Source organism: Trachypithecus francoisi, unplaced genomic scaffold (genome assembly GCF_009764315.1).
Source record: "Trachypithecus francoisi isolate TF-2019V2 unplaced genomic scaffold, Tfra_2.0 Lachesis_group4, whole genome shotgun sequence".
NCBI classification, from domain to species: domain Eukaryota; kingdom Metazoa; phylum Chordata; class Mammalia; order Primates; family Cercopithecidae; genus Trachypithecus; species Trachypithecus francoisi.
This window is the reverse complement of record NW_022681469.1, coordinates 70,842,773-70,855,380: the sequence shown is the minus strand read 5'-3', so window position 1 is coordinate 70,855,380 and position 12,608 is coordinate 70,842,773. Positions and strand designations below refer to the sequence as shown.

Below are 12,608 nucleotides of genomic sequence, written 5' to 3'. Positions count from 1 at the left end.
ATGCACACACATACAAGTATATATATATATCATATATATATGATGATGATATAAGGGAATTAAAGGGAATGCTGAAGATCATCAAAGTGAGTCATCCAAAACTGTGGTCATCCAATTAATGTCACTTTTACGGGTTTTTAATCTTTTTTATCTTCTAATAACTATATAGAAATCAGTGCAATGCACACTGTACAATTTGCATTGTATCTTGCAAGTACACATTTATTTTTTTCCTTTCATGACTAAAACACCTTTTGTGTTGCACATGTAACACATCATTTAGATAAAGTAATACAAACCTCTTGGGGAAAGTTTTGAACTCAATTAGGGCATCTGGGGACAAGCCATATGTTACCAAGCCTTTTGCACACCTGAACCCCAATATGTAATGACCCAAGGATGCTCATTTGTAAGATTAAATAGTCTGCCTTTTAAGAGAAGAGAATCAAGCACTGCAGGACATTCTCCATCATATTCACTTGAAGACAATACAAAGAGAGCTATATAGCTGAAGATTTAAAATAAATGAGCACCTATGACACAAAAGAATTTGTAATTCATGTCCTGAATAACTGTAACTACATATCTCTTCTTTACCTATATGTTTTAATTAATAAAAAATGTTTTCATTAAAATCAAAAGTAACCATAAGTTATTCTCACTCATTTTTCTCTGTTGTAGAATAATGCTTACTTACCGGTTTCTTTGTTAGAAATTTCTGTATCACTGCTTTAGTTTTTCTTTTGGCTAAAATTTCACAATGATAGGACTAAGAAGACTATATTTTCTGAATCAAAAATCAGAAAGCATTATCTAAAACCAACAGCTGTTCCAAAAAAAAAAATAAGATTGCATATTATTGTAGTAATATCCATCTTCAACTCCTAATAATTCAGCAACAGATATTTTAAAAGAAAGGCTCTCAAACTCTGAACTCATTTGAGGGATATGACACACCCCCAAGAATAACCCTTGCTAACTACAGCAGCAAAATTTTCAAGGTGTGTGAATATTTTGATAGGGGAAGTGAAGAGTCCTGCACCAAAATCTTTAGGGAGCACTTAGAAAACTCTCATCCTCCACCTCTACCACAGCCCATCACTGCTTTATAGAATGGGTGCAATCTCCTTTTATGAAAATCCGTTAAAATAGAAAAACTAATAATCCAAGACAACTAAGTTATTCAAGAGATATGTCATAGGTTATCATTTCATATTTGGCACATTCCTACGGGCAAATCTGAAATAAGTCAAATTCCTAACTGCAACTCAGTCCCCTTCTTTCCCACTCAAAAAAAAATACATCAAAACATAATTGAAAGACTGACTTCAATATACTCATTTTTTAAAGAATTTACATACTTCAATATTTCAGTTGATCAGAACACAGCATTATAACATGTTCAAGATCTGCTAGACTAGAATAATTCCCAAACTCTGAAAAACATCATAGTTTTATTCTAAATACCACGCTTCATTATAGACATCTTACATGAGGGTAGCCAGAGACTGAGAAAACACAAAAGAGCACACAGAATTGTAGAATCCAGGACTCCCTGGGTTCTCTATGCAATTCCAGATGTCTTTCAAAGTATAACTTGCAAGACTGAGAAAGGTATTTTTAATCAGTAAAAGGTCAAATAAGTACTTGACTGATGCATTTTCATCTAGGTATAAAAGCACAGATTGAAAACTTTTTTTCTACTGTATTATGACTATATGGGTCATAAAAACCTTAAATTTTTTTTTCAACACATTCCTTATACACATAAGATTCATCACTATCAGAATTTAGAGTAGCTATTGAAAAGCAAGAAAACCATTAATTTCTTTATTAAAAAATTAATCATATAATGTTGCACTATAAGACATGCCATACTTGCAGATGATTTCAGAATCTTATAATATTTTGCTAATACCTGGCTTTTTCCTAAAACCACTGTAAAATAATTTTCCATATCCCCAGCCTAAGTTTAGGATGCTCATGCAACACAATAAAGTTACCAAGGCAAAATTAATTAATTAATTAATTTTAAGAAAATTCCCAGGCTCATATGCCTAAAACAAAGAACAGTTCATTTCAAAAGAGTTAATAAAATAAAACTAAAAGACAGCCAGGTAGGGTGGCTTATGTTTGTAATTCTAGCATTTTGAGAGACTGAAACTGGCGGACTGCTTGAGCCCAGGAGTTCAAGACCAGCCTGGGCAATATAACGAGATGCCATCTCTTCTATTATTTTAAGAAAATGGATTTTAAAAAGAAATTTAAGAAAACTAAAAGTTACTAAGAAAGAGGGAAAACTTAAAAAATAAATAGCAAATTGGAAAAATAACCAGAACTTTACACATTGAAAATACAATAGATTCAGAAGGGAAAAGCAAATATTACTTCAATCATTCCCTTAAAATGATGAAAGAGCTCCTTTAAGACACTGATGAGTCCTGAAGAAATTGAGCTTGCAAACTGAAAGCAAACTGCTGGTTCCAATATCTTATAATTATGCCTTTTATAAATTTCATGACAGCAAGAATAATAAGAATTAAGAGTGTTTGGAACTAGGCTGGGGACGGTGGCTTATGCCTATAATTCCAGCACTTTGGGAGGCCAAGGCGGGTGGATCACTTGAGGTCAGTTTGAGACCAGCCTGACCAACAAGGTGAAACACTGTCTCTATGAAAAATACAAAATTAGCAAGGCGGGTGGTGCATGCCTGCAATCCCAGCTACTTGGGAGGCTGAGGCAGGACAATCGCTTGAACCCAGGAAGCAGAGGTTACAGTGACCCAAGATCGCACCACTGCACTCCAGCCTGGGCAACAAGAGCGAAACTCCACCTCAAAAAAAAAAAAAAAAAAAAAAAAAAAAAAAAAAAAAAAAAAAGAGTGTTTGGGAGTATAAAAAAAATTGTCTCAAACACTTGGACTGGAATCTATGGTCCAGTCCTGAGAAAACTCTGACCCACCTTGGCCTCACTGATTTCAATGATTGCTATGGTTCCTAATAGGAGAAGCCATCTCAATCACAACCCAGCAATATAAAGATTTCTAAATTAATGGCTCAAATTCCAGTCAGAAGGAAAATAGGCATAGTGTACTGCAGCTGAGCCCATTTTGCATTTGTTGAAGAAAATAGATTAGTTAGGCTATACAGAAAGATTTTCTACGTCAAAGGTCAGCATCGTCATCTTTTTTTTTTTTTTTTTTTTTTTTTTGAGGCAGAGTCCTGCTCTGTCACCCATGCTGGTGTCCAGTGGTAAGATCTTAGCTCACTGCAACCTCTGCCTCCCAGGTTCAAGCAATCCTCCTGCCTCAGCCTCCCAAGTAGCTGGGATTACGGGCACCTGCCACCACGCCCGGCTAATTTTTGTATTTTTAATAGACACAGGGTTTCACTATGTTGACCAGGCTGGTCTCAAACTCCTGACCTCAAGTGATCTCTACCAAGGTGCTCAGATTGCCACCAGGCCTGGCCGAAAGGTCAGCTTTCAACAAATGAATTCAAACATGCAAATCAGAGCACTGCCCAAGAGGGAACACTAACCACTCTTACAGAAGAGACATCCTACAGGCTATACAGCCTGGGATGCAGGGCGCTCACGACGGAAAGAGGACACTACTCATGTTTTCCATTTCTGTAACATTCTGCCTTTTGAGAATTACAAATTGAATGTGACTAATTCTCCCAAATGTCATACATCTTACACTTTGTGACAGACATGTACTTCCTCTCTAAATCTTTACAGTACTAACCAGACATTTGAGCCACTGTCTGGGACTAGACCTAATTACGATAATTATGTCTACCATCATTAGGGAGATGGTAAATATGATCAAACACTTATAAAAAGGAAAAAACTGAAGCACAGAAAGTTTTAAGCATCAGAAAATTAAAACTAAATTTCCAATGAGAGAATTAAGGAGGTAGTGATGTTCTTTTTCAGCTATCTAAAATGTTGAATTTGAAATATAATGACTTCCTGGATTACTGGCATAATTAAAGAACAGTCTAACTTTTAGACCTCTTGCATAGAATAGGTTCATAGCATCTAGGACTGGCAGACATGACCATAGTGAAAATAAAACAGGGCAGAAAGTAATATAAAATCTTTTTTTCTTTTTTTTTTGAGATAGAGTCTCACTCTATCCCCTAGACTGGACTGCAGTGGCGCAATCTCAGCTCACTGCAACTTCCGCCTCCAGGGTTCAGGCGATTCTCCTGCCTCAGCCTCCCGAGTAGCTGGGATTACAGGTGCCCACCACCACACCTGGCTAATTTTTATATTTTTGGTAGAGACAGGGTTTCAGCATGTTGGCCAGGCTGGTCTCGAACTCCTGACCTCAAGTGATCCACTTGTCTCAGCCTCCCATAGTGCTAGGATTACAGGCATGAGCCACCACACCTGGTCTATAAAATCTTACGATAAGAGAGAGTGAGATTGAATCTCTACCCAGGCCCAGCCCTGTAAGATGCTGAGAGATGGTCAACCCATAAATGCCTGTGAGGCTGAACTAGATCAAGAGTCAGGCTGAGACCACATCCACCATGACACAAAATAAACATCACTTGATATATGAATCTTTGAATAGGGGAGTACTATGACAAGAAAGATGTTTAGGGAAGGCTGAGTGGAGGAATAAGATGGAGCAGTGATACCAATGAAGAATTTATTAAACTCAAATAGGTAAAAGTAAAAAGGTTCTGAGCTGAGATGGCAGCAGCTGCAATGATAATGAAGTCACAAAAATAAAAGATAACTGAAGCTGGGTGCGGTAGCTCATGTCTGTAATTCCAGCACTTTGGGAGGCCGAGATGGGTGGATCACCTGAGGTCTGGAGTTCAGGACCAACCTGGCCAACCTGGTGAAACCCCGTCTCTACTAAAAATACAAAAGTTAGCTGGGCGTTGTGGCGGGCATCTGTAATCCCAGCCACTTGGGAGGCTGAGGCAGGAGAATCACTTGAACCCTGGAGGTGGAGGTTGCAGTGAACCAAGGTTGCGCCATTGCACTCCAGCCTGGGCGACAGAGTGAGACTCCATCTCAATAAATAAATAAATAAATAAATAAAGATAACTGTTTGATAAGAGTCAAAAGGTAGGAAAGAGAGAGATCGTGAAAGGCCTTGAAAGATAAGCCAGGAGTTCGGAGTTAAACCTGCACCTTTTAAAGTAGTAAGCAGGGGAACAGCAAATTTGTATTTCAGACCCATCATTCTGTTGGAGTGGGAGGCAAGTCGTAGGCAGGGAAGTCAGTTATACAACTACTCCCTGTCCAGGAAGAGATGACGAGGCTGAATGTGCACATCAGCAGTGGGAATGGATATGACAGCAAGGAACAAAAACCAAGCCAACACCTGGATGTGGGGTTGGAGAAAAGGTTAGGATAGCATCAAGTTTTTCGCTTGGAAAATCATGTGGCTGGTAGAGCCAACAGCAGAGAGAGGAACAAGAGAAGGTGCATGTTTGGGGCAATACAAGAATTAATAATATGTGCTAAGATCGAGGTGACTGTGAGACACAGAGGCAGAAACCTCTAGCGGGCAGCTGGACATCTGGATGTGGAGGTTAGAATAGAAAGCTGAGTCAGCTACACTGACGTCAAGTGTACACCAACCACTCAACCAGAGCATGACAACTGATCACAGAGGACAGAAGGCTGAAGTTATGGATGAGATGGGGAAGACTTAAGCATGTTCAGAGCCTACAGTGAAAGTATCTATTAAAAGGAGAGGGAAGAAAACATAGAAAAGAAAGAAAATAATCAATTATGTAAGCTTCTGGAGTAGAAAGGAGGGAAAGGAATTGAGAGGACAGGAGGAGGAACTATCCTGGAACAAAACAAAGGACAAAACCCTGAGATCGATGGAGAAAAAAGGAGGTAAGACTGGAGCAAATAAGGGTACATGAATGGGCAGGGTGTTGACAGAGAGTGAACACCTAATGATATTAAGGGCTCTTAGAAGTTGGAGGGTGTTACAGGTTGAATTGTGTCCACCAAAAATTCATTTCAAAGTCTTAATCCCCAGTTCCTTCTAAAGTAATCTTATTTTGAAAAGGAGTTCATACAGATGTAATTAAATTAAGAGGAGGTCATACTGAAGTAGGGTGAGCCCCTAACCTATTATGACTTGTATCCTTGTAAAAAGGGGAATTTAGATAGACAGAGATGCATTAAGGGAAAACAATGTAAAAAGATACAGAGACACGGTGGTCATCTAGAGCTAAGGGGAGAGGCCTCGAATGGATCCTTCTCTAACAGTCCTCTGAAAGAACCAACTCTGCTACCATTTAATGTCAGACTTCTGGTCTCCAGAACTGTGAGACAATAAAAATTCTGTTATTTAAGTCACCCAGTTTGTGGTACTTTGCTAGGGTAGCCCTAGGAAACTAACAGAGAGAAAGCCTTCTACTAAAAGAAGAAAGGGTGGAGGAGGGTTGCAAGAAGGCTTAGGGTGAGTGAAAAGAGTTCAGCAGGAAAAAGTCAGTGGCACAAGAACACAAATGCAAGATGGTCCACAGTTGTCTGACGTTCCAGCTAAGGATGGAACTGATAAATTTATTTACAGAGTGATTTCCTCAAGCAGCTCTTGGCAGCCACTAGGTAAGACAGGAAAAGATGCCAGGTCAAAATCAAGGGCTGGCAGCATATATTACAAATGAAGTACAAAGGGGTAAGGCCATTAAGGATACTGGCAAGACAGTGATGTGCCCTGAGTGAACAAGAAAGGAACTAATGGGGGAGGATGGGTTGTGGACTATGAGAATGGGATGGGACAGGCAGAGAAGGGATCATCTAGAAACTGGAAGCCAGCAAAGAAAAGGGAATATAGCAGCAGTAAAAGAGCTGAACAGGAAAGACTGTTAGTGGGATTTAATATTTTAAACCTAGGACAGTCCCAGTAAGATGCAGCTCCTGCAGAAACCAAATAAGGGTAAAGCAGGTATGAGATGAGAAAGTCAGGAATGCTAGAATGTTGTATTACAGAGTATACATCATCCATATGGACACTGAGACATCCCCTGATGGTGACAGGGTAGAGAAAAGAGTGAACCAGCTTCCACCATACTCAATAAATGGAAAAGAATGACCAGAAATATCCACAAATCGTATTTGTATCTAATCACTTGTACTAGTCCATTTTCACATTGCTATGAAGAAATACCCAAGACCAGGTAATTTATAAAGAAATGAGGTTGAATTGGCTCAGACATGCAGGATGTATAGGAATCCTAGTGACTTCTGCTTCCAAGGAGGCCTCAGAAAGCTTCCAATCATGGCAGTAGGCAAACGCAGAGCCAGCTTCTTACATGGCAGAAGCCAAGAGCAAGAGAGCAAAGGGGGAGGTGCTACACACTTTTAAACAAGCAAGTCTCACAAGAATTCCCTATCACCAGAACAGCACCAAGGGGATGGTTCTAAACCATTCATGAAGGATCCACCCCCATGATCCAATCCCCTCCCACCAGGCCCCACCTCCAACATGAGATTTGGCAGGGACACGATCCAAACCATATCATCCCTCGATTCTGGTTCTCATAAAAATCACTGCATGGCTGGATGTGGTGGCTCACAACTGTAATCCCAACACTAGGAGGCTGACATGGGAAGATTACCTGAGACCAGGCGTTCGAGACCAGCATGAACATGGTGAGACTCCATCTCTACAAAAACTAAAAAATTAGCCAGGTGGTGGCATATGCCTATGGTCCCAGCTACTTAGAAGGCTGAGGTGGGAGGATAGGTTGGGCCTTGGAGGTGGAGGCTGCAGTGAGCCATGATGGCACCACTGTACTTCAACCTGGATGACCAAGGGACACCATGTCTCAAAAAATAATAACAGTAATAATAATAACTACCACCTTTATTAGCTCTGGTATTATACCTTTATATAAAATAACAAAGAGGAACATGGACTAGAAGCTAAGATCAATATACACAGTCTCCAACCAACAGAATTGTTATATTAAATGTAAAGTAAGCAAGAAACCCTATAAAAATGTGCTTGGGGCACTCACAGACAAGACGTAGAACTTTTTTTAATTTTATATGCTTTGTACACATTTTCCTAGGATTTGAAAAAATAAAATAGCTGAAAATGACAAAATAAGCGCTGGCAGCCTTCTACCTCACAAACATAAAATAACTGACCAAAGCAGAGAAGAATGAGAAAACTCATACATGATCACCCATTTTTATAAAACAAACTAAGTGCTTAATTATCTGGATTATATGCCATAAACACATGAAACTCTTTGCATTTCAAAGGTTTATTCCAATTGCTAAAAATTTTGAATTTCTCACCAAAGAGCCAGGCAGAGCCAATACTTTGTTCTGGAAATCATCAAAGCTAAAAAACAGAGGGATAAAGCAGAACTGCATGAGTTAACCTTTTAATTTACCCATGAGAACAATTCATGAATTGCTGTAGCTATCACCATTTCCAACTATTTCCATACACATACATATACACTTAATTAGAGCTTTTGTCTCCAAAGTTCAAAAGGTTTTATGTGTGGTAATTTTACACTGGTGGAGATTATCTGTATTTTCTGACCTTTCATATATCAGGTATCATTAATATTGTAAAATAAATCATTAAATCAAAAATAAAAATCAAAAATTCACCAGAAGTCATAGTGTAGTTATTGTTCATTACTTCAGGAAAAATGGGGCCCCTTAGGGACATGGTCTGGGCATTTATTGGGGACAAAAGGTAAAAAGACATTTGAAAAGTTCCACAGTCATTTCACAGATATGAAGTTGACGCTTTACCCAAGACTCTCATCACAATGTCACCGGAAACATCATGTCCACTAAAAACTATGACACAAAATACCAATGTTCTTTCATCTTCAATCTAGCTTAACCATGTGTTTCTCCAATATTTATTTAGTCCCTTCATTGTGGCCAAGTACTATGCCAAACCCTTCCAAACATCGAGAAGTTGGGAGGGGAAAAGGACTGAAACTAGTAAAATTTTACTTGGGATGTCTTTAGAAATGATTAGTCCATCCAAGTAAAATGTGTAGATTTAGCCCACAGAACATTAAATGACTAATATTGTAATCAGGGACCAAATAATGAAATGAAAAACAAAATGATCATTCATAGAATGTCCCGTCTCCAACTATGACCAGCTTCAGCAAAATTCCCTATTGGCTGCTTATTGTAAATACCTGAAGGCCTCAATAATTCCAAACTGTTCAATATAAACACACACACAAACACATGCATGCGCACACAAACACAGCCCAGTTTACAACAAGCATAGTTCCTGAATATAATTCCAGTCTGGTTTTGAAAATTAGCAGATTAGACTGAAATCATGGCATTTCAGTCTATGATTAAGTAAGTCTGTATTTCTTTAACTGTGTTCAAGGTCAAACATATGACACACACTCTAGAGGCATCCTCTACACGAATCAGGGAGTTGCTACCAAACTCCTGCTCAGGCACACTCTGGAAGAGGCCACTCCTTGAGATAAGGAGCCCTCCAGCTCATAAATACTGAATAAGGAGAGTTGCCACACCTTATTGCATACCTAAGAAGCTGACTCAACCCTCGAAAGTTTTAAGACTCAAATCTGAATTGATTCCAAAGGACTGTAGAGTCCCTCAGCTCCAGGAGAGAGAAAGAGAAAGAGAAAAACAAGCGTTCAAGAAAATTTCTACCATTATAATCTGAAAATGATCACAGAAAACTCAGTTCCTATGTACACGAGCAGAGTTTCAGTGCTCTTTTCTGATGTGATAAAATTGTCATTTTGATCCTTTTGTATAGTTTATAAGCGTGATGACTAGGGTTTCACCTCATGTGTAAGACGTGCCTCCCTCAAACCTTATTACAAGGTCAGCACATTATCTGTCTGACATGAAAACACGAAAAAAAAATTGTACTCTTATGTTGGTTGTTACATTATTTAGAATCCTACATTTAGAGCTAAGAGGCAACCTGAAGATCACAGTTCAACTGATTTTACAAATGAGAATGTCGAGGCTGGGGTAAGTTAAATGACCTGACCAAATAACTAGAAAGTGGCAGATGAGAATCCACACTACCTGACACTTAATACATCACTCTCTCTACTCCTCTACCATAGATATTTACTCACATTCAATAGATACTTACTGAATGTTAACTATGTACAACACACCCAGGGATTAAAAACTTGAATGCAATCATCCCCATGTGGAATCTAAACAATGGCGGGCTTTAGATAATACTTTCTCAGTTTTAATATGCAAGTCATCACATGAAGCTTTATGTGAAATGTTAGAGGAATATCCGAAATTAACTCTCCTCATAGCTGTAATTCTTCATTTTTAATCCTTCCATCTACTCTGTAGCCCTTCCAACTACAGAAGGTGGATGTCAGAGTGAGAGCATTGATGATGATGATGATGATGAAGGCAATGAAGATGATAACACCAATTACGAGATATTCACTTTTTGTGAGCCATTATTCTGAAACCTTTATGTGCGTTAGCTTATTTCATTCTCTCAACTACCTTAAAGAGAAGATACTATTATTATCTCTATTTTACAAAGGATATGAAATGAATAAGTCAAATGCCCAAACAGGGGACAGTTGAATTAGGGATTATACCCCAGCATGGCTTCATTACTACTATCTCCCAAGCTTTTCTGGTCTTGAGTCTTTCCTTCATTAGCTGGAAATTACCTGCCCGTTCTGGATCTCAATTTCTTCATCTGTGAAATGATGAGTGGGAAAATTATCATTTCCAATGGATCTTCCAAGTCGAGCATTCTGACTTACTGATTTGTGATAGTTACCAATCTCTTGTGGCAGAGGAAGGAAACCACTTTGCAAAATCTAAGGATGATTTTGACCCAAATTACAAACTCCAAACCTTTGACTATACAGAGGTTTCAGAATAATAGAGATAGGGAGCAGTTACCAGCCTCAGGTGTTTTTTAAAGCTAATCACTAACAATAGTGTTTAAGCAAGAAAAAAGATTTTCAAAATTCCTAATGATTATTAGGAAGAGTTTGTAAAAACATGGAAAAATATAATGTTATTGTACCAAAGAAAAAAGCAGGATATAATAATGGGTTGTTTTTTCAAAACACGGGGAAAGCAGCAAGAACATTCAACAGTTGTTGTATCGGGGTAACAGGATTTATGAGATTTTTTTCTTTCTCCTTTTCCTTATTTCTCTTTTTTTATGTAAGCTTAAATTATCACCATAATTAGAGGGGAAACTTTCCTTACAAAGAGAAAAATGGTGCCAAATATTCTCGTATTGATTTCTCCTGAAAAGAAAGAAAACATTCTCCTGAAAAACATCTCAATAACAACACTACAGAAATTCCAGAAATACAGGTTTAGAGGAAAACTCCACTATTGCCCACTATGAAGGGAGAAGAAAAGACTCCTCTATTGCTTCAAGCCTACAAGAATTAAGTTTTGCAGAGGATGTCACAGGAATGCTGGCAGGGAAAGTTGCTTCAGAGTCCAGGGACACACAGGTTTGTAAAGCTCAGCCCAGGAAAAAGAGAACAGGTGCAGCAGATGAAGCAGCAGACCGTGTCAGCCAAATGACGCTGGTCCCATCCAGAAATCCCAGCCTGGAGCAGGTTCTCCCTGAGCAGACCTGCCATGCACCACAGCCAGCCACATGGCCAAGGGGACTTTCCATGAGCACAAATGCCCTTTCCTCACTGAAGTACTGCCGCAGAGGGAAGACAGGTAGCATATTTCATGGAATATGTAACTATTAAACCACCAGACCAAACTCATTTATGCTTTCATCAGGCCTTAGAGTAAGCACACTGTATAGATAACACCCATGTTCCTATACAAAAACACAAACTAGGCTGGGCGCAGTGGCTCACACCTGTAATCCCAGCACTTTGGGAGGCCAAGGCGGGTGGATCACAAGGTCAGGAGATCGAGACTATCCTGGCTATCATGGTGAAACCCCGTCTCTACTAAAAATACAAAAAATTAGCCGGGTGTGGTGGTGGGCACCTGTAGTCTCAGTTACTCGGGAGGCTGAGGCAGGAAAATGGCGTGAACCCAGGAGGCGGAGCTTGCAGAGAGCCAGGATCACACCACTACACTCCAGCCTGGGCAACAGAGCAAGACTCCGTCTCAAAAAAACAAACAACAAACAAACAAAAAAACACAATCTATATATACATGTGGCCCAGTTTACAACACAGATCAGTGAGTGTGGCTCAGGATGGTTACAATGAAACACTTCACTCTTTAGCACTGTGAAAACATTTTGTAAACATTCATTATTTCTCTGTTGATTCCCACTTTTACTACAAAAATTCAGGAATGACTGCAATTTTAAAATCACATTCAGGATGCTATTAATTACACATGAACTCTCTGCCTTACTTGAACAGTATTTTATACTGCTTTGTGGCAAGTAGATCAAGACAGATCTGATATACAAAGAACAGGAAAACCAGAATATGAAAAGTCAGCTCCTCCTTCGGAAGACTGACAGACAATATGTGGCATCAATAACAAATCACACCTTGATTCAGCTGAGGTCTGCAAGGAGCCATGGTGCCCAACTTACCAACAGTTCCAGACTTCCCTTAAGCATGTACATCACGCTGCATGTCTCAAGC

The 12,608-nt window shown here is 39.1% G+C and overlaps 1 protein-coding gene and 1 non-coding gene across 3 annotated transcripts in view; one reads left to right on the top strand and one right to left on the bottom strand.

Annotated features, from left to right (window-relative positions):
* CDK14 (cyclin dependent kinase 14) overlaps window positions 1-12,608 on the bottom strand; it is a 604,612-nt gene that overhangs the window by 584,081 nt on the left and 7,923 nt on the right. The window contains exon 3 of one of the 2 annotated variants that reach the window (XM_033194407.1): window positions 8,299-8,344. The exons of the other annotated variant lie outside the window; for it this stretch is intronic. Coding sequence (XP_033050298.1) covers window positions 8,299-8,344 — 46 coding nt within the window. The remainder of the gene's footprint in view (window positions 1-8,298; window positions 8,345-12,608) is intronic. 2 annotated transcript variants of the gene reach the window in all.
* LOC117073906 lies at window positions 9,765-9,869 on the top strand. The gene has a single exon (XR_004433452.1). It is a non-coding gene; the product is annotated as a small nucleolar RNA U13 (small nucleolar RNA).